The sequence below is a fragment of the Sinocyclocheilus rhinocerous genome, unplaced genomic scaffold (genome assembly GCF_001515625.1).
Source record: "Sinocyclocheilus rhinocerous isolate Xijiao unplaced genomic scaffold, SAMN03320098_v1.1 scaffold1655, whole genome shotgun sequence".
In the NCBI taxonomy this organism is placed as follows: domain Eukaryota; kingdom Metazoa; phylum Chordata; class Actinopteri; order Cypriniformes; family Cyprinidae; genus Sinocyclocheilus; species Sinocyclocheilus rhinocerous.
Window position 1 is genome coordinate 480,672 of NW_015655597.1, and position 27,355 is coordinate 508,026.

General features: G+C 37.1%; 1 protein-coding gene across 1 annotated transcript in view; it reads right to left on the minus strand.

The window, feature by feature from the left end:
- Positions 1-27,355, minus strand: part of LOC107718772 (protocadherin Fat 3-like) — a 64,528-nt gene that overhangs the window by 23,851 nt on the left and 13,322 nt on the right. Inside the window, exons 4-22 of the mRNA XM_016526001.1 lie at positions 24,444-24,761; positions 20,363-20,424; positions 17,357-17,671; positions 17,034-17,244; positions 16,441-16,512; positions 15,854-15,990; positions 15,141-15,416; positions 14,351-14,561; positions 10,032-14,126; positions 9,333-9,529; positions 9,023-9,176; positions 8,098-8,331; positions 7,334-7,726; positions 6,453-6,667; positions 6,040-6,177; positions 5,612-5,755; positions 3,865-4,062; positions 2,830-3,107; positions 1,387-1,555 (exon numbers count right to left, since the gene is read on the minus strand). Of these exons, the coding sequence (XP_016381487.1) occupies positions 1,387-1,555; positions 2,830-3,107; positions 3,865-4,062; positions 5,612-5,755; positions 6,040-6,177; positions 6,453-6,667; positions 7,334-7,726; positions 8,098-8,331; positions 9,023-9,176; positions 9,333-9,529; positions 10,032-14,126; positions 14,351-14,561; positions 15,141-15,416; positions 15,854-15,990; positions 16,441-16,512; positions 17,034-17,244; positions 17,357-17,671; positions 20,363-20,424; positions 24,444-24,761 (7,817 nt within the window). The remainder of the gene's footprint in view (positions 1-1,386; positions 1,556-2,829; positions 3,108-3,864; positions 4,063-5,611; positions 5,756-6,039; positions 6,178-6,452; positions 6,668-7,333; positions 7,727-8,097; positions 8,332-9,022; positions 9,177-9,332; positions 9,530-10,031; positions 14,127-14,350; positions 14,562-15,140; positions 15,417-15,853; positions 15,991-16,440; positions 16,513-17,033; positions 17,245-17,356; positions 17,672-20,362; positions 20,425-24,443; positions 24,762-27,355) is intronic.

A 27,355-nucleotide genomic window follows, 5' to 3' on the forward strand; every position in this document is an offset into this window, starting at 1 on the left:
AAATGTTCAATTCTGAAATTCATGCTGTTTACCTACTTAATATTACTGAGGGGTACCAGCAAGTAATAATAATAATAATAATGATGATTTATTAACCTTTTTGCTGTGCTAAAAATCCTTTACATACACTGGCGCTCCTAGTCAAAAATCTGCCTTTTAAAAATTGCTTGTAAATCTCTAATTATGCCATATTATCACCAAATATTGGATTCAATCTTTTTGTTTTCTTTTGTTAACACAGGTTTTTTATTTCTTTTTGGAACTGATTGGTCATTGGCCTCATTGATCTGAACTTGTGCACCTCAGATTTTGAGTGAAAAAAATATATTTTTGGCAATATTTACTCAAAAACTGATTGAAAGAAAACAAGCTGATAAAAAGACTGAATCCAATATTAGGTAATAATATAGCATAATGAGAAATGTATATGCAATCTTCAAAAAAGTGCAAAAATTATGCAAAAAAAAAAGTTTTTTGGGAAGTTGTTATACCCTGTGTGAGCAAATTCAGTAGGTTTTAGTATAATGCAATAACATTAACTAGCATTTTCAGGAAAAAGAAAATCCCCTCCAGGTCAAAATGACCAGAACACAACATGAGAGTTAAGATTGCATTATAGTTACTGTTCCTATAAAACATACTTTCTTACATAAATTTGATGTTCAACAAATATTTGATTAAATGAAATGATCACTCATTTTTCTGTTGCACTCTCTCTTATTGATACATATTTGAAGTTTAAAGTTAGCTTGTACTCGCTTGCTCTTACGACTGTTTTGCGAAATGGAAATACGCGTCTGACTTTGAAGTCATAACTCTTATAAAGAATATAAGAGTATAATGTAAGCAAAGTGCATTTAGCATTTTCTTGTTACTTGCCGTGAGATTTAGTAAGGTTAGCATGAGAGCCTGAAAGCGTGTCTTGTGCCAAATGTTTGAGAGTTGGCAACCCTGGAATAAATTTGAATCAGTTTTGCCAGTTTTATCATTTGAGACTGAAGCAGAGCACTAACCTGGGCACGTGCACATCTCTTTTCTGCTGAAGCGTGGAGACACAAAGCTCACTCTGGAGGTGGTGTAGGTGACCAAGCCGATGGGGTCGAGACTGAGGGTGAACTCACAGACTCGCTCCCCACACTCAAGCTCTTCTGAGCAACTCTGATCCAGGACGCTGACCACCCTCAGCGCTCCCTTTAGGAAACCCTTCGCTTCTTCCAGCTTGAGAGCCAGCTCTCCTGGACCCATATAACCCTCATCTGGAGTCTCCACGGCAAGGAACACCTCCAGCTGACTGGAGCGACCCAGTGGCTGCACTCCCAAGATGTGGAGGGGGTCTGGTCCATCAATTACACCAGTCTCATCACCAACCAGTGAGGTACGGAGCACCTTCTTCAGCTCTTCCATATACACACCCACAAAATCTTCTGGGCACAGGTCTTGGAAACGTAGAGTCACTGCATTCTGCACCATCTCATCCGTGGCTTGCTCCACCTGGACACTAATGCCTACCATCACAGAAAACCTCCCATCACTGACTGTAGCGTTTAGGGAGTATCTGAAAAAAATTTTTTTTACTGATCATTAAGAAGCAGGCAGGCAAGCACAAAAACATATACAGAAATGTGTAATGATGAGCCAATAGTATTGAAATTGCCATTTATATCTGCTAATTGCAGATTATTCGAAAAAAGGGAGATAATTTCAAAATAGACATGTGGATTTATTATTTTTTATGTATGAAAGTTTCTTTCCGTGATGGAATTAAGGAAATAAAAATGATAATTGCACATTTTTATCTCAATTCCGTAAACTTTGCAAAAAAAGACAAGCTTGTTTCTACTAGGAATACAAATTTAAAAAAGGTAATTGTGACTTTTATCATACAATTCACAATTTATCATACAATATCAATTCAATATCATACAATATTTTTCAGAATTGTGAGATGTTAATTCTGCAATTCTCAGAATTGTGAGAAAAAAAGTCACAATTGTCAGATATAAACTCAAGTTGTAATTACCTTTATTTTATTTATTTTAAATTCTGAGGTAGAAATAAGCTTCCATAGTTATATGAAGTAGTTCACATTAAACAATTTTTAAAATGAAGGTTTACAATGCCTTTATTTATTTTGGCTATTTTTCAAACACTTTTTATGTCTAGATTTTTTTTTTTTATACTTGTCCTAGAATATTATTTATTCGTTTTTTTTTTTTTTTAACTATGATAGTCTAAACAAAGAGTGAAATAAACTTTTTATTGTGAAAATTATTTACATCAAATTACACAATTACTGACTGTGCCACAGCTGTCATTTCCTCCACCACAATTGCATCAATAGTTTTTTCCTCCGAATAGTTTTTATTTCATAATTGTAAAATGCAATAAGTCTGAAAATTATTAATTGTGTTGTCTTTATTTTGGATACATAAAATAGCCATGAAGCAATAATAATAATAATAATAATTAATTAATTAATAAAAAATAGCATTAGGACGAGTTGGACATTATTCCTAGTATAACTAGAGTGTGAAAGGGACTTATAGGGGACTTTATTTGTATATTAAAGTCTAAACAAAGAGTGAAATAAACTTTTTATTTGTTGTCTTTATTTTGGATACATAAAATAGCCATGAAGCAATAATAATAATAATAATAATTAATTAATTAATAAAAAATAGCATTAGGACGAGTTGGACATTATTCCTAGTATAACTAGAGTGTGAAAGGGATTTATAGGGGACTTTATTTTTATATTAAGGTCCAAAAACCAAAATAGCCCATGATTGAAGAAATACACATTTCAAATTAAATTTGTCTTTATTTTACCTTCCAGGCTCCAGGCCATTTAGTGCCACAATCTTCCCATCCTGTCTGTTGATTTTGAAAAGACTCTTTGTTTGTGATCTCTGACTGAAAGACAGAACATCATTCTCATCTCGGTCTGTGGCATAGATCTTCCCTATAATCCCGCCAGGAAACACATCTGCTGCCATGACAATGTTGATTTCCAGTGGGAAGGCCACAGGTTTGAAGAGGCTGTCTCCGATGACACGCACAAACACAAAGGATGTGGAGGACAGACGAGGCTTCCCTGAGTCACGCGCCTTGTTGACAAGAACAAGAAACTACAACATCAAGCTGAAGAAATGAATTAAATCCCTTAGAAATGTCAGAGCAGCTACATGGGCATTTCTTCATCTACAGTTACTTTTATGTTGCAGAGGTTGATTTTTATTTAAACAGATTTCTCTTTCTGTTATATGAAGGTCACATTAAAGTTGCATAAGAACCTTTCGTCTATTTATTTAACTATTTAATTATTTCATAAATTATTTTCCCCCCCAATTATTATTATATATAGATTTTATTGTTTTATCCTTGTCCTAAACCCAGACTTTTGTCATAAAATATGAAAATCCATCATAAAAATATGAATTATATTTAAAACTATGATAATCTAAACAAGGAGTTAAATAAAACCATTTTATTAAATATTATCAGTGTCAGTGAAGAGCATACTTGATATGACATAGGGGACCTGTGATATGTGAAAAAAAGAGAAATCAAGGTAAATTTAACTTCTGAACAGAATATTGTTATTTATGTTAATTATAATTTGGTCAAATTATTTAAAAGTACAAAAATTATTTTGCTATATAAATTATTTATAATTAATTTAATATACATAAAATAAGTTATGAAATTAGCCTTAGAAAAGCAAAGAAGTCAAACATTTCATTCTAGAAAAAATGTGTTTACAGAGGCCTGAAGTGTTCATAGTTGAAGAAACACCTGCAAATGAATTCTGTAATTCTGAATTCACTTTTAACTTTTTGAGCTGTTTTCTGGAGTTGCACTAACCTGTATCTCAAGCGTATACTCTCGTGTTGCATCAGGACCAAATACTCGGCTTGTCCGTAATTCTCCATTCTGGTCCAAACTGAAGGCATTGCCCTCATTTCCAGATACAATGCGAAACTCAAAAGGTGCACCATTCCTAGAGGAGTCCTTATCAGAAACTGACAGTGTGAGGATGGTAGTTCCTGCAGGCTTGTTCAACTTGAGAAAAAAAAAAAAGAATGATGGTAATTTTGAAATTCAAAAAAGGTCTAAATTACAAGATTTTCATATTTTCTGAAGAAAATGTGAGTAATGCTTGACCATACAAAAGTTTATACAACAATGCTAGTGTGCTGTTGGTGGTTGCCCGGTTGTTGGTATGAATTTATTGAGTGCCCAGGGTAATTGCTAGGTGGTTGTATCCTAGACCTAGTCAAAACTCCCACCCTAAATGTATATGATATTCCAGTCCATATATATGGCTCAGGCACTTCCTTAGGAGATTTCTTAGACACTTTATTATCCGCCAGGGGTAGATCATAAGTCACAGCACACCTCTCCTCTTCAAGCATTACAATTAATTTCCATATGGAGATGAGATACGTGTCAAAATGTAATACTTAAAAGCAGGGGAACTGTATTTCAATAGTTTTGTTCCTTTTTACAATATATTACAATATTTTTTTATTTGCACCAAAATGACTTGAAAGGGTGATTTTTTTAAGTACCCTTATTTTCTATAAATGCTAAATGATAAGAGCAATACATAAAATATAACAATACAAAAATGTGTATATTTTCTGTTTATATGCACCAATATTAGAGTGCATATACATAGTCATAAACTGCAATATTGACCAATACACTATTGATCATAGGTTTAGGGTCAGCAAGTTTTTTTGTTTGTTTGTTTTTTTAAGAAATGTATACTTTTATTCAAGGGTGCATTCAATTGATAAAAAAGTTACAAAAAAATAAATTTACAATATCACAAAAGATTTCTATATCAAATAAATGCTGTTCTTTTGAACTTTCGATTTATCAAAGAATCATGGGAAAAAAATAATCGTTTCCACAAATAAAAAGCAGCAAATCAGCATATTAGAATGATTTCTGAAGGATCATGCGACACTGAAGACTGGAGTAATGCTGCTAAAAATTCAGCTTTGCAACCACATGAATAAATTATACATTATAATTTTTTTAATATAAATAAATTATTTCAAAATGTAATAATATTTCACATTATTAATGCTTTATTTAATGTTTTTACTCTATTATTGATCAAATAAATCCATCCTTGACCATAAGAGGCTTCTTTGAAAAGCATTAAAAAAAATTACCAACCCCAAACTTTTAAACAGTAGTGCATATTTTACTAAAGCATTTAAATACATTTAAAATGTCACACTTTGAACATTTCAAGTTCTGAATCGATGCAGTTTGAACTGGACAATTTGAACTCATTCACAAAATAAATAAATAAATAAAAACGTTTTTACTAATGAAGTTTAAATCAGAGATGCTAATAATTAAAACATCTCTGTTCTAATACTCATGTTGTATCACCACAAAACTAATCTGACACATTCTTAATGTTAAAAAACTATGCATTATATATTTTGAGAATATATCATCCAGTTATCCATCTCATCTAGTTCGGGGTTCGCTGAAATCCCTAACTCTAAGAATAAGCAACAGTAACATGTTGCATATAGGTATGTAACAATGTCTTTTGTTGCAAACAAAAGAGTTAAAACTTTCACACCTGAATAACAGCTGAAGCATTAGCGGGAGAGAAGATCGGCGGGTTGTCGTTCACATCAGCAATCTCGATATTGACATTCACAGTGGTTGACTTGGCAGGTGACCCGCTGTCAAACGCTTGCACAGACAATGAGTAGCTGGAGACCTTAAGCAACGGAGACAGGAGGATAAATGTCAGGCAAAAACAGTTCAGAACGACTCAACTCTCAACAAATGTCTTTTTAAAAAAAGAACAGGACTGTTCTCTCACCCATAGTCACTCAAAAGCCTCAATTTCAGCCCTACATTGCCTAATTAAAGACTTTATGGCTGATTTAAAGATAATTGGCCAAAATCATGCAATGTCTCAGGAGAGTGTCTCGAAGAGCCACAGCGCAGGGATGTCAAGATTCATTAGCCAAAGTAACCGAGCTCATTCCAAGGACTAACCGTCTCTCTGTCCAGTGCCTTGTTAACTTTCAGAAGCCCGGTGACAGGGTCGATCCAAAACTGATTTTCTCGGTCCCCTTTCAGAATGGAATAAGTGATTCGCCCATTGATCTGACTGTCCAAGTCTTCTGCGAACAGCTGCACATAACAAACACAGATAACAAACCTATAAATGGAAGCATATTTGAGAGAAAAGAGGCTAAAGCTCCCTGAATTGATATGGATCATGAAGCAAATTACACCCTCCTATGGTAAGTTATATTACAGCTCAAGTACACAGTGCAAATGAATGAAGTTCATTAAGGGGATTTATGCGAGCAATAAGCTTAATTATATGCTAGCTGTGAAATTGAAATTATGTCTGCAGCTAATTAAATGCCAATGAGGTGGCTCGGCTAATGAGAGAACTTTACCCTCGTGATCGTCTCTCCGATGGCTATGTCCTCGCTGATCAGAACACTGTAGATGTCCTCACTGAACGAAGGCGAGTTGTCATTGACGTCCAGAAGCTCTATGGTCACTATTGTTGTAGCTCTCAAGGGAGGCATTCCACCATCAAAGGCCTCGACATTCAAGAAAAAATCTTTGCAGAGCTCATAGTCAAGATCATCCGCCACAGAAATGATGCCTGAAATCATACAAGATATGAGTCAGAGTAAAGCCAATTAATTTATACGAGTATGACAGACAACACACGTACATAACTTACATAAATACAATACAAAGCTCCTTGGGATGCATTAAAAGCCTGAATATTTAGTTCACGCACAATAGCAAAAAAGAAAGTACTTCACAGCTGTGCCTTCAAGAGCTTAATTCTTTTAAAGTACAGGTTTAGACGAAAGCACTTTACGCTTTTGTCAAAATCGAATGCATGGGAAGTGATATAACTATAAAAATGTTGCTTTATTTCAGGGTTTCCACTGACTGCCCACATCTTTTTAGGAGACAAAGAGCACTCTCAGTAACCGTTCACATGTTTTCTGCATGTTAAGCACTGCTATTAGAGTTTTGTGGAGCATTCATAACTAATTTTCCCATTCGCTGCACTTATATTGTGCTGTTTTAACAGACACAATTTATCAAATCATAATGTCTTGTCTACAGTCAATAGACCTTCTTACATTTCTTTCAATGATTCGTGAAAAACAGAATGATAAATGAACTGACAATAAGCCTTTGTCTGTATTAATCACAAGTGAGCACCCAGAAGAATTCTAACTATTCTAACAAAACATTTTCAGACCATAAATACATTTTTTATTTGCAGAAAACATGCGTCTCTCTGCCTTGCCTGTTGATTCATCAATGGAAAACTTCCCCAGCTCATTTCCAGACAAGAATATATAGTAGATTTCTGCATTCACTCCAACATCACTACTCGTGGCAAAGACACGTAGCACTTCTGTTCCTACAGTAACATCTTCAGGCATTGTGACTTTGTAATCTTGCTTTTGAAACACAGGTGGGTTGTCGTTCACATCCAGAACAATCATGGTAAGGTCCACCTCGGTGGAGAGCGAGCCATCGCCCCCTGCTCTGTCAGTAGCCTTGATCCTGATCTGATACGAGTCTTGCACCTCTCGATCCAGAGGCTTCTCCAGGATCACCACACCAGAGGATGGGTCAGTGGAGAACATGCCACCAGCAGAGTCAACAAGTGAGTACACGATCTTCCTGTTTAGACCTGGGAGAAGGCATATTATTTTACTATAATTTTGCTAAAATGAAAAATAATTGTAAAAAATACATCAAACATGCATTGATGATGTTTCCAAGTTTTATGATGCAAAAAGGAACTTGGATCATTTGAAAAAAGTACGGGCATGCTGTAGACACGCTGTACTTAAAAACATTATTTTGCTTTTTTTTTTTAATAATTATTAGGGGTTTTTTATGAGCTGATATTTATAGTTTTTAAAATCACATTGCAGGACTATTTAAAATGAAGTGGTGAAGGCAAAATGGTCAGAAAAAAGAGATGGTCATCAGTCACAGGAGCCCTTATACACTCATATAAAGTTGAACCAAAATTTTTTACACATGTGAAACACTTACCTTCATCTGGATCATTAGCCCGAAGGCGTGTGAGCAAGGCCTTGGGTGCCGCGCTCTCATATACACTCGCCATGAACCGTGTGAAGGCAAATGATGGTGCATTATCATTAATATCCAGAATGGTCAGAGAAATTTCAGAGCGGCAGAATAGCCCTCCTCCATCTGTAGCCTGTGCTATCAACTTATAACCTGCAGTTCTCTCACGGTCCAATAGAGAGGCTGTCTTCAGTTCACCTGGCACCAAAACAGAGAGACATAAGAAAAGTACAAAGCCTCACAGGATGGATTTCAGAATCCTGGGCCAGAGCTGCATTAAGTAAAAACTTCAGTGAGATGAATAAAAGATATTGTAAGTGACGGATGATGGTGCTAAATGCTTTTCTGTCATAAATGTTTCATTCAATCAAGCCTAATGTCATCAATTAAGTAATTACTAAATCACTGCCATCTATCTAAAGATGCTTTAAACTTCTCTGTCAATCTGGGATAACAGGAAAACTTGTATTAAAGACATATGAAAACCTAAATATAATAAATTTATTAAAATAAACTGAAAGCTGGAATACACTACACAACTTTTTCAACACATGGTTACAGAGAAAAAACAGGCATCATACACTAAATCAGATACCACTTAACACTCGCAAGTCATACCACTTGAAACACGCAAGTCGCTGAGAACAATAAAAACTCATGCGTAAAATTTCTAAAATCAGCTCAAAATATCAAACATGTTTAATATGCTCAGACATAAACGAATCATAGTCTGAAAGTAAGTATATATATATTGGTAAAACTGTCAACTCCAACTGCCCAAAATGTCTGGACAAAAGTCATGTAGTGTATTCATTCAAGCCTTAAGAAACTGAAAAATTAAAAGTGTCCAAAGTATAAAACCATGTCAAAAGAGTTTGTACAGAAATACCAGTATTTGCATCCATGTAAAAATCTTCAACGCCAATGCCAAACAGAGAATACTGAATTTCTGCATTGACACCACTGTCCATGTCTGTTGCCCCAGCTGTCAGAACAGCAGTATTAATAGGCACATCTTCTGGAAATGAGGCCTCATATTGAGCCTAAAAAATAATGATGAAAATGTGTTCAAATTGTGAATTCTTAATACTTTTGCATACCAAAACTTCATTTACATAAGTATGCAAGCATTAAACATGGTCGTTGTTAACTTGGGCTGTATGAGATGACAAATGCCAACCTAAATCAATTGCTCAGACCTGATTGCAGATGGGGCTGTTGTCATTGGCATCCATGACAGTGACCTCCACGCCTATGCGGGTTACAAACAGGCCGTCACTGGCTGTGATATTGAGCAGGTATCGATCCTGCTCCTCTCTGTCCAAAGGCCGCTTCATGAAGACCTTCCACTCCCCCTGAATGGGAGCCAGCGCAAATACCCCCTTGGGGTTTCCTCCTGAGTCAAAAAGATGGCAACAGAATTGAGATAAATTAGCAAAACTATGTGATGGCCTGCACAGAGACCAAACCATCATTTCCATAAACACATTACAGTGTTTATAAGCTATAAGGTGTTATTGTTGCTTATGTAGAATAAAACAAACTGCATATATTTAATAAACTGTTTTGAACACATCGAATTAAAATGTGCTAACACACATCAAAATAACTCTAAGAGCATGTTAAGAGATCCAGAACACTTAGGGACACTTTTGGAGAAGGTATATAAAGTATCCCAAGTTATTGGAAACAATAAACTGAGCTTAATTCTAACAATCTGTTCACATCCCCAGATGGGCTTTAAACAAAGTAATGTGACACATAAAGCAGATGGCTCTTTACTCATATAGTTTTTGCTCACTTAGTTCATTAAATTAAACCCTTTCAATGTGATTATCTTTCCAGGAGAGCCTCCGTGAGCCATTAATCATCCTCCAGTGGCCTACTTTAATACACACCTGTGATATGGAAGCTGACAAGCCGATTCTGATCAGAGCTGTCCCCGTCACGAGTGCTCAGCACTGAAACCACCTCTCCCAGAGGGTCACTCTCTCTCACAGCACCTCTGTAGTACTCCCTCTCGAAGGTAGGGGGGTTGTCATTAACATCTGTGATTGCAACAGTCACTATGGCTGTGGAGGAAAGTGAGACACCCTCACCTAGATCAGATGCCACCACGTTGAAGGTGTAAGATGGACACATCTCATGATCCAGGTCACCGAGAGTGGTGATCCAACCAGTCTTGCTGTCAATAACAAACATAGCACCAGCGGCAGATTTAGATCCACTAGCTTTGTCCTGCTCTTGATTTAGGGTCGGGCCAAGGTTGTAATAAACCTGTCCGTTAGAGCCCCAATCAGGGTCAAGTGCTCGTACCTGGATAACCCGTGTACCCCTAGGCATGCCCTCCATAACCATGGCCACATAAGAGCTGGTTTCGAATAACGGTTTGTTGTCATTCACATCCAGCACCTTGACTTCTACATCCACTACAGACATGGACTCAACCAGTGCCTGTCTTATGATGGCTGCAACTTTGAAACGGTAAATGTTGATGAGTTCATAATCAAGGGGGTTAACAAGGCTTAGAAGTCCAGTTTCTCTCTCAACCAAAAATGTCCCACCCTGGTTACTCTCCCCAGTCTCTCCATTTACCACAGAAAAGAAAGCAGTCTGACCAGGACTTAAGTACACTGATCCCAAGACTGTCCCAACAGGTATGTCCTCTGGGACCGTGTAAGAGTACTGAGGTTGGGTGAAGGAGGGCACATTCGCATCAGGTGGTAAGACATGAATAAATGCAGACACAAGGGAATGTTTGGCTGGAATGCCTCCATCAGTAGCTTTGACAAAAAAGGAGAGGACCGTTCCTCTAAGATGTGCCATGCTTCCCTTTGTGACCATCCAGCCACTGTCAGGCTCAATTTCCAGCACGTCCACTAGAGGAAGCCTTGCCTCACTGTACAACGAGTAGCTAACTCTGCCATTATCACCGGAATCTGGGTCCTGAGCCTGGATCTGAGTCACCAGTGATCCCATTGGCACGTTAGCCTTTATGCTAACTCTATACTCTATAGCCCTGAAACGTGGAGCATTATCATTTTCATCAGCAAGTATTACCCTAACAGTGCAGAAGGATGCTCTTCCCCCACCATCGAGTGCCATTACAGTTAGCACAATGTCTCTGTTTACTGGGTTCTCTCTGTCGAGTTTTTGAGCTGTAGTTATCAGGCCATCGGCTCCAATGTAAAACTGAGTCTTTCCAAGGTCATTGATAAAGGAATACATGATCTGACCAAAAATCCCAGAGTCCTCATCTGTGGCACGCAGCTGAATGACTCTGGTACCTGCAGGGGCATTCTCGCGGACCTCTGCCAAGTAGAACCTTTGACTGAAGACAGGGCTATAAAGGTTGGCCCCCATGACTCGAATGTTCACCTGTGCAGTGTTGGTGAAGACCCCATCTGATACAGACACATTGAGGTTGTACGCTGGCCATATCCCCTGTCTGCGCTGGCCAGACAAGGAAATGACACCTGTCTGAGAATCTATTATGAAGTTCATTTTCTCATCTCCAGAGAGTATGCTGTACCTCAGACTCTCGGCATCTGAGCTGTCTGCATCAGAAGCTTGGACACATGTCACAATGTGCCCTCTGGGAGCCAGTTCGCTCACAAAAGCTTCATAAAGTGGCTGGCTGAAGGATGGTGGGTTGTCATTCACATCACTCACTAAGACGGTGACCGTGACCTCACTGCTCTGGGATGGGGAACCGTTGTCTGTTGCCCTAACGATAAAGCTGAAGCTCGGTGTAAGTTCGTAGTCCAGTAGACAGGCTGTTAACACAAGTCCACTAGTGCTGTCAATGTGAAAGTAGTCTGTGCTGTTAAATCCATCAGAGAAGATTTGATAGCTTATTACACTGTTTTTTTCAGAATCCTTGTCGGTCGCCCAGAGCTGTATCACACTAGACCCGATCATTGAATTCTCTGGCAAAGTGGTGGTGTATGATACATTACGAAATGCAGGGCCATTGTCATTTACATCCACCACAACTACGTCCACATCTACTTCAGATCTGGCTCCAGTGAGAGTGTCTGTAGACCTGATGGTTAGCCTGTAGTAGGGTGTGGTTTCATAGTCTAAAGGATATATGACACTAATTACACCACTGTCAAACCCAATGTCAAATTGAAAGAAGGGATCCCCTTCCACAATAGTGTATATAATGTTTTGGCCCTCTGGACTGCTGGCATTTATGCATAATATGGGAGTAGACACTGCAATATCCTCTCTAACTGATATGCCATAAAAAGACTTGTCAAACACAGGCATGGCCTTGTTCACAACTGTAACTGGAAGCTCTACAATAGTGAAGAGGGAGGGGTAGCCTGCATCACGTGCAAGGACAACCAGTGGATATTCAACATTGGACAAGTCTGCATCAAAGGCCCTTTTAAGAGTAAGCTCCCCAGTGAGCTTGTTCACCTCAAAATGTGGATGGTCCTCCTTAAGCTCGTAATATACAGCTCCATTTATCCCTTTGTCCAAATCTGTTGCAGACACCTGGAAGATGGATGAGCCAGGTTCTGCATCAACCTGCACAGCAGCATAATATGGAAGGCCTAGAAACTCAGGGGCATTGTCGTTAACATCCTCAACTTCTACTCTGACGGTTACTCTAGCAACTCGCAGCTGGTCGTATTCTCTACTCGCCTCTACCACCAGCTCATACAGTTCCTGTTGTTCTCGATCGAAAGGAACTCCTGTGGTTTGAATGACTCCTGATGTAGGACGAATTGTAAAGCGTGTCCCTGCATTCAAAAGAGTGTACTTCAGTGGTTCATTTAAGCGGTTTCCAACAGCATTTACAATGCTCACAGTGGTAATGTTCACACTGTTCTCTAGTACAGAGGACGAGTATGTGGTTTGACTGAATAGGAGGCCACTGTCCATAGCCTCCCTGACTAACACAGTCACGAGCGCTGTGCAAATGTACCGCCCATCTGACACTTTGACATTGAAACGATAACGGTCTTTGGAAAGTTTATTGTTTTTGACTGTGAGTATACCCGATGATGAATCCATTTCGAAGTGCTCCAAGTTGCTATCTGACAAGGAATACATCAGATCAGTGGTCATATCTGGATCAGTGGCTTCTACTCTCAGAACTTCAACCCCAACATATGTTGGAAGAAGCAAAACAGTGTCATAAGTTTCTTGTGAGAACTGAGGCGGAGAGTCATTGATGTTCACAACCCTGATTAGGACCATGGCTGGCTTCTCTGCTGTTAGCTGAGGCCTGCCACTGTCCCTCACATTAACAGAAAAATAAAAAGCACTGAATGTTTCATAGTCCAGTTTAGCTATAGTTCTGATGGAGCCTGTTCCCGAGTCCACAGTAAAGAACAATTTTGCTGTGTCCTCCACAATCTGAAAGACCAGGAGGGCATTGTGGTTCTTATCAGCATCAGTAGCTTCAATTACCAGGGGCTTTCCATCCTCACTCATCACCACACTATTGATGGGGGCCACCTCACTGATGGTCCCTGTATATGAGAGCTCCTGAAAAACTGGAGGATTATCATTTTCATCAACTACTTGGATGCAGACAGTGACACTGGAGGCAATCTCAGCCATATTTATGGCCTGGATGACCAGCATGTATGAGGAGGTCATCTCAAAGTCAAAGTTCCTTTGTGTTGTGATGACACCTGTGTAACTGTTTATTTTAAACCTCTTTTCATCATTCCCTTGTATAATGTCATAAATCAGAGTGGTTCGGCTAATTGCACAGACCAATATGACAAAAGTCCCAATAGCCACATTCTCCGTGATCTCAGCCTGGTATTCTTGTTGGTCAAACTTTGGACTGGAGAAATCAGACAGAGAGATGGCGATCCTAGCAGTAGAGGTGCTGCTTAATGCTGGAGTACCTCCATCTGTGGCTCTCACAGTAAGGGTATAAAAGCCCACAGTTGTAAGGTCTAGCTCTCTGGCTACTGAAATGATGCCAGATAGTGAATCTATTCCAAATATGCCACCAGAGTTGCCTGTGAAAGGGGAAAAAATGACACATGCCTGTCAGTTCATGATGAAAATGGACATGTTGAAAGGATACATCGAAGATAAATCTTAAGATTCATGACAGGTTAAAAGAATGAGCTAATGCATCACACACTGTGGAACAGACAATCAGTTTTACTCAAAACAGCTGAACAATGGAAATGTTATCAGGGAGCATAATAAATTCAAGAGCTGAGAACACAGTGTTTACCTGCATCAATTGAGTAAACTATCTCCCCGTTTCTCCCTGAGTCTTTATCTAGTGCGATCACCTGCAAAGCTGACGTTCCTGGAGGGGCCGACTCAAACACTGTACTGTCATAAATAGTGCGAGTAAAAAAAGGAGGCTGGTCGTTGGCATCCTCCAAGGTCACAATAATCCGTGCCAAATCTCTATAATAGGGAAATTCTTGATCTTTCACCTAAAAAAGAGGAGAGACAAGGCAACAGACCTAAGGAGAAAAACTAAGATTTTGCATGGAAAAGATTTGTGAGGAAACAAGTAAAAAGAGAAAAAAGAAGCAAAAAAAGACAGCAGACAGAAAAGAACAGTTAAAAAATGTAAATTGTCAAAATATAAAATTTGGTATGCTGAGCTATATGTATGATTATCTAAAATACTATATACTGTAAAGAGCAGATACAGTGGGGTTTAAGAGTCCACACTGATTAAAAAAAAAAAAAAACTTGTAAACAAATATAAAGCTTTTATTTTGAACCATTTAAAAATACTTTATGAACATTCGAATATCTTTTTTAGTTATTCGCCAATTTATGATGTTGATCATAATTTTAAAAAGTATTATTTAAAAAAAATATATTTATAATTATTCTTAGACATTTTTATTACCTTATTAAATTAGAAAAATGCAAATAGAGAAGCATTTTCATTAGTGACCTCAGACCTTTGGACCCCACTGTCTGACACGTGAAATGGTCTGTTTCAGCTTTGAAATCGCTAATCATAATACATATTTAATAATACAAATGTTATTTCTCACCATAATAGTAAGGATGTGCTGAGTGCGGGTCTCATAGTCCAGTCGATCTGCTGTGTACATGACACCAGTACCAGGATTGATCCTAAACATCCGCATGCTCGCCGGATCAACGCTGCCATGGATAGAGTAGCTCAACTTTGCCCGTTCGTCCTTGTCCCTGGCCCGGACACGCAAGACCTCAGTGTCAGCTGGCGTATCCTCAGACACCAAGACTTCATATGTACGCTCAGAGAAAATAGGACTGTTGTCATTGCTGTCCAAAACCTTTATGTAAATCTGTAGATAGAGCAGACAGATAGTAATTTTTAGCTTTTCAAAGAGACCGTCATCTCATTTAAATAGATGCATAAGTAATCTACACTGTTGCAATAGGCACTGATGTCAAAAGAGCTTAAATAAGAAACAGAAAACGCACAGGCTAGAGTGACAATACAATGTGGGTTTCTGGGACACTGGAATACTCAGCAGCCCCTGGCATATCTGAAGACATTTTCAGGGAAGATTATATAGATATCTCTTTCACACAACTAACTTGTATTGATAAAATTAGATAAAAGCTAGCACACTGCTTAAAATCTTACAGACGTTTCTCTCTTGGATATTTCAACCACAGCAGCCAGGAATACTCTTTTTGCTAGTTTCTAGCAAAGTTAGCAGACTTGTAACATCTGTTAGGAAAAGTTTCCAAGAGGCTTGTATAACTAAAAATATACCTGTGTAGTAGCGGTGTTTGTCCCATCTGTCACTTGTACTGTCATGTTGTATAGTGACTGTGTCTCTGCATCTAGAGGTCTGGCTATTACTATGGTCCCCATCCCTCTCTGAATATCAAATGGACCATCATAGTTACCTATTACACCAAGAAATCACAGTCAGCATGACCTGAAAAATTAAAAGTGACAGAAAATGCTTTGTATGCACTTATTTATCCAATGAAGAGGTAAAGGTTTAGCAGAAAAGGATCAAGGTAAACACTCTACCAATCGAACTGTCATGCGGTTTGGCACTTCTATGAGTAATACATTTTTTATGTTTCACAGTGATTCATCAAAGTTTCACAGCTTTCAAAACATCAACGGCTTTATGTCTTTATGTATTCAATTTCCACTCCACTTAAGTGAGATCAGAAGACCCAAAGTCTGGAAGGTATCCCAGCACTCAAAGTGTTTACAGGATTGAGCGCTTCACGTTTGCCCGGCAGTGAATGGAGTTTTTAAAGTGAGTATCTAAAAGTATCAGATAAACCAGCCAATCCTTCACGCTTAGGAAAATAACTACAAAATACTGACAGTTAGCCTACCACTATCAGATGAACAGTTTCCACCACAGGAGCTCTGTGGGATATAAAACATCTCCCGGGACGTTCTTCCACCTTCTCAGAGACAGATCCAGATGAACGGAGAGAAAAAGAAAACAGAAAACTGGCATTATTGTCAAAAGCTCATATTAAGCGATAACAACTGTTTATAAATGCTTATTCATTCAGGAGTTTTCCAACTAAATTTACACAAGCAATGCCACCATGTGGGACAACATCTGCAAAGCTCAGCAAAATCCCAAATACTGAGAGGGTTTAATCAAAATGACCCTCTTTGCATATTTTAGTTGACTAACTTATGAGTAAACAGTATAGGTGCAAATGATAAATATGTAGAAGAGCTGTAAGCAACAAGCAAATGGAGTAAATCATTGTCAGAATAGTTTACCACAGATGTCCACTCCTTTAAATTACATTTACACATTTATCCGCACGGTTTTATCCAAAGCAACTGAGGAATGCTACAACACAAGAGATTCATCCAAAGCAGACAGTAACATCAGGAATATCAGGGACATTAAAGTGTGCAACCTGACTTAATTTATGACTGGTACTGCTGCATTATTGATGCTCACCAATGATGTCGAACCATAAAGGAGTTTCTGTCTGCCAAACCGAGACCACTCCAACTGACTCATACACTTTGGCGTTTTCCGCCACTGTGAAGTTGTGAATGGCTGCGGTAAATCGCAAGGCTAGTGGCGAAGGCATGGGCTTCCGAATCCATTCAACATGCAAACGGGCGGTCGACCACTTCTGAGGGGTCCCATTGTCAATGGCTTTTATCTGAAAAAATATGAAGTAAAAAAGGCTGAAAACTTTATGCTGCTTAAGCTGCACATGAAAAAAAAAACTTTCTTTAATATCCACTGAAGTGCCCATCTGTCTGATACTTTACCGTGAGTATATCATAGCCACCAGCTGTGACCATCTTCCTGGAAGACACCATGGCTGTCTTAGCATCGATTACGAATTTGCCGTCATCATTTCCATCCACGATGCTGTACGTGAGATCTGCATTAGACCCTTCATCTCGATCATAAGCGAAGACTCTGTAGACAGGGTCACCGCGTTTGTTGCGGTCCCGCTCTGGAAGGCTGATGCGGTACACAGACTCTTTAAATTCAGGCGTATTGTCATTCTCATCCTGAATATGCACTATCACCCAGACAGTGGACTGCCTGAAGGTCCCTCCTCCATCCATAACTGTAACCTAGATAAACACATATAAACAAAATTATGGTGAAAAATGCACAGCTTCTGAAGATAAAGTAAGCAGTGCATTTTCATTTCAGTGCCAATATTCAATTTTAACAGGCCAAGGAAGCTGCAAATAGAGTTTTTACTCTACACGTATGTTTCCTTCTCTCTTCATACGTTCATTCATACACCCATGTACATATCTTTTTACTCATGTCTTCATTAATTATATAGACTACCCTTCAAAAGTTTGGGGCTTTTATTTGAAATAAATAAATATTAGGATGAATATAAGGATGATTTAAATCGATCTAATGAATAATGTTACAAAAGTTTTTTTTCAAATATATGCTGTTCTTTTTATTAATTTTTCATTCAAACACATTATGGTTTCCACAAAAATATGAAGCAGCACAGCTGTTTTCAACATTTTTAATAATAAGAAATGTTTCTTTAGCAGCAAATCAACATATTAGAATGATTTCTGAAGAATCATGTGACACTGAAGACTGGATTAATGATGCTGAATATTCAGTAATGTATTACAGTTTAAAATACATTAAAATGGAAATTGTTATAAATTGTAATAATATTTCGCAATACTACTGTTTTACTATATTTTTGGATCAAATAAATGCAGCCTTGGAAAGCATGAGAGACTTATTTCAAAAACATTTTAAAAATCTTTACGACCCCAAACCTTTGAACTATTATATGATTTGCATATGTAACTTTTTCCCTCTACTTATTCTTTACAACATCTGCTCAAATACCTTTTCATTTTACTACAATTTTTGTGCAACAAAATGCTTTGCCATAACATACTACAGATTTAAGATTATAATTTACTTCTGTTCTTGAATATCCTATCCTGTAACTCATCCTCATCCTGTTTTTACTAATATAAATGAAACCTCAAGTTAAGCAATCAACCAGATTTTTGACAAGCAGACATTATAACAGGCAAAAAAAAAAAAATCCCAGATTTACATTAAAGGAGCAACTCCAGCCATATCTAGGGCCTTGAGGGTGGCCTCTTTTGACTTGGGCCAGTAAGTAACCATTTAGCAACTACCTAGAACACTTTAGAAACACCACAATGATCCAAAAACCATTCAAACACCCTAGCAACTTCACAGCAACTCTACATCTCTCTCTCTGTGTGATTTATTCAGATAAATAAATAAAAAAACACTAAAATGTCTATAAATAAAACTGTCCCTATACAACCTCTATTTTAAAATAAATGAATAGAAAAATACATCAACACAGACATATTCTTTGGAAAAGAACTGGTCTCACTCTTTTACATGGAGCTCCACTGGAGATTCCCAGAACTTGATCAGACAGTGGCCACAAAACAGGGGCCAGGGGCATTTTACACCACTGCAAAACTCACAAGCAGTAGATCATGAAAGCCTCTACGAACTAAGCTCCTCTACGCTGGAGACACTGATGCCTGGGTCGCTGTCAAAGCAGGCACCTTGAGGCGCTAGATGTAAGATATGAACTTTGAAACTTGAAGCCTGCTGCAGAGTGAATCATCATTTAGTGAAGACAAAAACCAATGGCCCTCATTCCACTCGGTCCATGTAGAGCAGGGATCACGGGGAGCCACACCCATCCCATTGATCAGTGCTACTGTACTGCCCTTATTGACTGATCAGTAATTTAAGAGCTGCTCACCAGACTGTATGAAAATGTGCACATCTGCACGTGTTTTGGTGATAAATAAGAGTCCTTGGTCAGTATGCGCTGGCTTTATCTTCTCTGTCACTCATAATGCAAATGTAGACAAGTCATTTGCTGTACTGCACCTTATTATAAGACATTAGAAATAAAAAAGCACATGGAAACACTGTTGCCTTTACATCCTGCATGTGTAAATCCATTCCTCACTCGATATTACAACTGATTCTCCTTATTTCCAATTAATTCAATAGGTTACTGGTAGCATCTCTCTATTTTGTTAGACAGACAAATGTGTTCCTAAAACAGATCAATAAATAAGTCAGTGTGTATCCTGTATGATAATCAATAAAATTCTTGAGGCTGTTGATGGGTAATCATTTTAGCCTGCTCTGTAGTTACATCATAGTTTCATTATGACTATTTGTGGAATTACATGACTTCATTTTATTAACTAATAAAACTGCCCTTGAGAATCTATGAATCAATGCATTTGCACTTAAAGGGATAGTTCACCCAAAAATAAAAACTATTATTATTTACATGCATTCATGTCATTCCAAACCTGTATGTTCTTATTTTTTCAGTTTAATAAAAAGGAGGCATTTTAAAGAATGGACATTTCACCATACAGTGAAAGTTCATGGCTGTCAAGCTTCAAGTCTTTCGTGTTTTTTGTTTTGTTTTGTTTTTTTGAGCTTGAAAGCAAAATGCAAATACAGTATACTAATCAGCACAACTATTTTTAGCATTGATAATAATAAGAAATGTTTCTTAAGCACCAAATCAGCATTTTACAATGATTTCTGAAGGATCCTGTAACACTGAACACTGAACGCTAATCAGCGTTGTCATCACAGGAATAAATTAAATGTTAAAATATATTAAAATGGCGATATCAAGATGGAATATCCCAAACTGAACTTCAAATGGAAAGCATCATTAATGGCAGTTTTTTTCTAGCTTGAATTACTCCTTTAAGGTACTGTCTGACAGGTAAAGAAGTATCCAGTACCTCTAGGAAGTGCTCTGCTTGTTGCTCTCTGTCCAGTTTCCTTGACGTGGTGGTGATGAGTCCTGAAAAACATTTTATTTATTTTTTTATTATAAAATTGAATAAGCTCCAAAATTCCATGACAATTGTGCAATGAAAGAGCTGCAACAATCAGCATGGAAAGCCGCTCCACTAGACAATGATTAATAACATGTCAGCAAGGGTGCATAAATTTACACAACACCGTTTGTTTATTGCGGAAAAAGAGCAGCTCACGACACAAGGGCCTTTGGCGTAAACCCACAGATGGCATGTGGAGAATGGATAGGGTTGTTTTTTAAACCCCTGGTGGTTTTAAAAACACTTCAGTGCAGACAGAACAGCAGATATTGAGAACAGGAAGACATTCCTGAATATGAATGCTTCCTTAAGGCACAAGACATCTGGATGCTGGAATCTGAAGGTAAATAATTTTAAGTAGGTCTATGGGTTTGACAACAATTCCTGCTGTGGACATATTGACAAGCTGTAGAGAAGAGGGCTTGAAAATCTCTAAAAGAAATATAGAAAAAAAATATTTACCCATCCTAATCTCGTTCAAAGCCCATATGGCTTTCCCTCTTCCATCGATCATGAAAAGAATAGTTTAAAGAATGTATAACTTATTTTCATCCAGAGCTTGGACTATAGTGAACATCAGTAATATGGATGACTTTTATAATACTTTTTTGCATCCTTTTTTAAGCTTGAGAGTACATTTCTCCTTCTGTGTTCCACAGAACAAAGTGATAAAGTGATATAAAGTGATTTTCTGATAATCTGTTTTTAAAATAATATATACACCATGTACAAATGTATTGCAAATGTCATCATTTTGAAGAACACCGCGACCATTTTAGTACAAGTTCCCATTATTTACCTAACATAAACCTATTGTATGTGCTTTCTGAGCCAGTGATTCTCTGTGAAATATAACCATGGCAACAAAAGAACTCCTGATGGCACAGGTTGAATTGCACTGCTGGAATCCACAGTATTCCCTAATGTGTGTCATCCAGAGAGACTCAATTAGAGAAATTAAAGGAGTTATGAACTCACAGAGCTAATGAGGGACTGAAGCACAAAGAGGAAAGTGTAGGAAAAGGATTTTCACTCATAAGTCATCCATTTAAGTACAGTATAAAGATATTGTTGGGAGGTCATTTGTAATGAAAATAATTCGTATGACTCTGAGATATGACTCTGTTAGAGGCAACCGCTCTAAACTAATAATCAAACATGCACTCTTTATTTTCAGGGTGCAGTAATTGCTTGCTGGCTTAGTCACAGCACATTTGTTTTTATAAAAGAGCTCACAATGCAATTTATCTGAACACATAGGCTGAGTTCAACAGACAATCACAAAAAGAGAGCTAGATAAGTGGGGAGCAATTACAACGGCTTTTTCCCAGCAGTGGCAGAAGCTAAAGTAGAATCTATGACTGCAGTCCACGGTCAAACAATAAAACGTTCAAGGTTTGATACTTTTGGGTTGATTCGACCATAATTTCATTTCCTTCCGCATTTTGTTTTTCATGTATTTCATCCTTGAACACTCATACCAGTTCAAAGGCTTTCATATGAGTGAAATACAGTATTACCTCTCTGCTACATATCAGTGCATGCACAGTGCACACACTCGCTCACATCTCATTATATATATTGAGTTTGATTTATTGAGCTTAAACCTCTGTATTCCAGTGTAAACATGTGGTGCCACATGCTACCTTGGAGGGATTTGCTGATAGTAGAATGAAAAGCTTTCCTGCTGGCAACCAAACCTTGTTTAATTAATTCACTGACTACAGCTGCATACATAAGCTCCCATGACTCATTTCTCAAATGACAAGGAAAGCAGCACCTCGATGTAATCAGCGGTCGCCGTGATTTTGCCAAGTAAGACATGTTCCTGGATCAACATCTTTTGTTGATCCTGGATCAACATTACTGTCCAAAAATATAGACTAAACCCAATCCCTACCCCTAAACCTAACCCTACCCATAATTTATTCCTAAAATCAGTGTGAAATGACAGCTGATTAACAAGGGTGTAGAAGCACCTAACTCTGATCGTAAGCCTAAAACAGATATTTCCTGAAAAGTTATCTCTCAATTCTGATTGGTTAATTGGAATGTTGTTCCAGGATCAACAAGGATGTTGATCCAGGAACATGTTGTACTTGGTGAAATCACGGTCACCGTAATCAGCAGTGCAGCATGCACTCAGCATGCCATGGGATCAGATCTCTGCATGTATGTTAACACTTCACACTAGAATGTCCCGACTCCGAGCAGATTACAGTCTGTGCTGCTCAGTTTGTTTAGTAGTACTTGTGAAAGCATTTGTGAACGCGATAGATAGGAGGTTGGACTCGGGGAGAGTGCACTGAAATTTCAAAGGAAAATATGATCAACAATTATTTGCTCACAAATTCAAAGGGAAACAAAATTATTTCTTATTATTTATTTCCTGTAGATTTGCTTAATTTTTGTAGGTTAAAAATGTAAATAAATGTACACTATGGAGTATAATTTAATATATTACAAATGTTTTTTAAATTAAAAATGTAAATGCCAAACTCATGCAATACAATATCATATGTGTATATATATATATATATATATATATACACACACACACACACACATATACACATACACTACATTTTTATTTTTATATAAAAAATGTAAATTACAAATATATGTATTGTATGTATATATGACTAAATTAGCATTTTTATATTAAAAATGTAAATGTCAAAATGTTAATGACACAAATTCATGCGGTATAATCTCATATATATTACAAATTTTTATTTGCATATTAAAAATGTAAATTACCAGTTTGTACAGTATAATCTCATATATATTACTAAATGTGTATTTTTATATTAAACATGAACAGTAAATTACAAATTCATGCAGTATAATTTCACATATATTACTAAGTTTTTATTTTTGTATTAAGAATGTAAATGACAAGTTGGTGCAGTATAATCTCATTTACATGACAATGTTTGTTTTTACATTAAAAATATAATTTACAAATGTAAGCATGCAGTATAATCACATATATTACTAAATTTGCATTTTTATATTTAAAAATGTAATTGTCAACATTTTAATGACAAGTTCATGCAGTATATATATATATGTGTGTATATATATATTGTAGCGTCTGGACCAATCAGACACACCATTTTTCATTTGATTTAACAAATCAATTATTCATTAGATTAACAAACATTCACAGACCCCTCACCCAATAAACATACTGGGTGCCAAGATGTCTGTGAACGAGGCCCAGGACACTGGTTACCATGGCAACCACGACACCTTTGCTAGACCAGATACATTTACGACCTAATGGAATGTGAGTAGGGAAAATCACTGCCTTTTCCATAAGGAAGAGACACAGTGCACAGTAGAAATGGACTCTTCTCTAATTAATCCATAGGAAAACCTTTCTTTGAATGAACACACATATCCTTCAGGTCATTGTGTATGTTGTCTTTGAGATTTTATACTGTTTTATGCAGACTTATGATGGAAACACTCATTCCTGTCATCTTACCTATATGTAATCCTACCATGTTTAGTATCTATGAATTCGCCTTCTGATGATCTAAACGAGCGTGTATATTATATGTTGGTACATAGGCAATATATTAGTGTCCTGAGAATCTTTAATAATTTCTATATATATATATAATTGCATACAATTATTAGCATAATCTTATACAGATCACTTATTAATTCCTAAGCAAATATATTATGTTGATTTAGTGATTACTTCAAAGTAATAACTGTAATAAATTCATCAGACATTTACATAATAAATGTCTATAGTTAAAAGTTTTGTCTTTCATCTTTAAATTCTCTTCATAATTTAAATATTGATATATCCAACTAAATGATTTGCCCAATTAAGCTGTAATTAACTGAAATAAAATTAGTAATGAAAATAAGCAATGAAAAATATGGAATATTAAATAACATAAGATTCTATGGGTTTTCTTGTTTCTTCATAGAGAAAAACAAAAACTCAAACAGTTTTTATTACCTGTGTTGGAATCAATGGAAAAGAAGTTCTGAGGATTCCCAGCAGTGATTCGATACATGAGACGGCTATCTGAGGCAGTAATGTCCGGGTCCTGGGCTTGGATACGGACCACAGACACACCTTTGGGAGAGTTCTCCAAGACGTATGGATGGTAGATGGGTTCAGAGGTCAAAGGTGCATTATCATTCACATCCTCCACCTGGATAAACACCTCAATAGAGGCAGAGAGAGGCACCACGTCACGGTCCATTGCATATACCGTTAGCCAGTAGGAATCCTGAGTCTCGCAGTCCAGGCTGCCAGTGGTGTAAATCATTCCTGTAAGAACAGAGAAAAAACATATTTTATATCGATCACCTGTTTGATGAATTCAACAAGAAGTACTTAACAAAGTTTGTGAGCTTTTATGACATTTTTTATGACACATCAATCGCTATCAGCACTCTGGCCTGAGTGAGCTGGGAACATTAACTTATTTTTCAAGTTATCTATAACTTGGTTTGTGATTCAACTACACATCAAAAGCGTTCAACCCTACCATGAGTCAAACTTTGGTGTCAAACTTTATTAAACTGTAATATGCCTAACATTTTGAGGAGATTACCGTCAAGCTGAAAGATTAATGTTTTTAGACACACACACCCAGAAACCAGAGTCAGTTCAGCAGAGTGTTTCAAAACCAGAGCTGGTGTGGTCTGCCTAAAAGTGTAATTTCTCTTCAGATTTTCTCTGGGGAAATTTACTCAACTGTCAACGATACCTGAGACCAACCTAAAGCAATTCAGAGAAAATTTTTTTTTGCAGCGTTTCATTCTCTTCTACAGTCTATTGCCCACAACTCAATTGTGAAACGATTAGATGCATATAAAATCATCTCCAATAAATGATTCATTGTGGAAGTCAGCTACACAGAAATCATTGTTATAGGGGTCAAAGGGGCTAGTTGTCACAAAAGGTTTTCTATAATTTACAGTGAAGTCTTTCTACATATTGTGTGAATGCAGTATTTCCTATAGATTTGCTTATTTTGTATATATTAAAAATGTAAATTACATAAATGTATGCATTATAATATATATAGGGCTGCCAATTAAATATGCTTATTTAATGATTAATTCTAATATATATATATATACGATAAATTAACCTGATGATTAAGTCTATAATTAGTGCCTCTGACTTTTATTTTTAAATTATCCTAACAAATTAAATCCTCATATATTTTTTAGCAAATATTGATATATGCATTTCTCTGTGATTCCTTAGCCTAATTTAGTTGTAATTAATTTCATTATAATTTTAAATAATTTGAAGCCCTAGTTATACAATGTAAAATGTAGCATTTCATGTTTTTTGTTTTTCATAGGGGAAAAAAAATACTGTGGTAATGCAATACATGAGATATGTGACAACATGAAACAGAAATTTACTGAAGTGAAAAGTGTGACAACTAAGCCCCGGTCTACTCTATATAACATTGTGTCAAACAGTCTGTTTACACTTTAGGTGTAATACAGTTACACTTTGCAGGGGACATGTTTGCTGAGCGGACAGATTTTTAGCTGGTGGTGTCCAATCCGAACTGACATCTTAGACATACCACTAACTTTAGATGGGCTGGGAATCCCACCGCGGGGTACAACAGCTCCACTCGGAGACTGCATGACCTTCAGGTCTTCAGCACAGCACATCTAATCATTCCTGACCAAAGTGCTGGCTCTGCCATTCTGTGTTCAGGAGCACTTCGACATTGCATCACGGGCACATGTAAATACGATCACTGATAGGAAGGAAGAATGACCCATTTTGTGGCCGTGCAATGCAATGCGATGAGTTGATCGGTCAACCATGGCACAGAACAAAACCACCCAGCCGTGAAGTGATTCAGCCGAGGGGATTCCGCCTCTCACAGCCAGCATAAGCTGGGGGGATAAAAGGAGTACTCACACAGCATGCAGGTCCCTGATATTTACTAAAACCTTAAAAACACTGAGAAGTAGGACACCCGAGGGGACAAAGACACAAAGGATATGGGTGAAAACTAAACAGGGACATCTGAAGCTGACTGAATGGTTGCTCAGTGAACTAACACAGTGTGACGGTCATTTTGCCTGGAGGAAATCTGTTATATTCACAATACACACCTTCAAAGAAAAACAAAACCAGTTCCCCTTATTTTACTTTTTAATCAACCTGTTAAACAGAGAGTGAGACCACAAAACATATAGTTGAAGCAAACAAGCATTGTCTTAAAAAGTACTTTGGCCTCATTCACTAATAATTTTTTGTATAATATTTTGTGTATGTTCTTATGCAAAATTTCAGACGGATTCACAACCGGTGTATGCGCAGATATACTTACCCACATTCTAATGTTGAATCTAGATTATAATGAGGGAGCGCTTGCCCACAGCTAGTAATTTGCATAAAATATGCCCAAACTATGATCTATGACCCAAACTATGTCAGTGTGCCATAAAAACTCACAAGGGGTATTACTAATGTATTTTAAGTCATAGAATAGAATGTGAAAATATCTTGAGCTTGTGAGAGACCTTATTTCAGGCATTTAACCATAAACCCATTCAAAAATCCTATCAGGACTTCAGGACAAAGGAATTGGAAGTGCTAAAATGTTTACTCATTTCTGGGCTGTGGCCTACAAAAATGTCACCCCTGCAGCACTCTATTATCAAACCAGTTAAAAACGCAATAAACAGTTTTATTGTGTTTTACATGAATCGTGTTGCGGACCTCTCATTTGCCAGCCGCTCATGTGTCAATACAATCTCATTTTTACTTCATTTATACTAAATTACAAAAGAAAACTGATTTTTAGAAAAGTTATTACATCAACAACAAAAAAAAAACAATTAAAAAAATATATATATTAATTAAAACTTTAAAAAAAA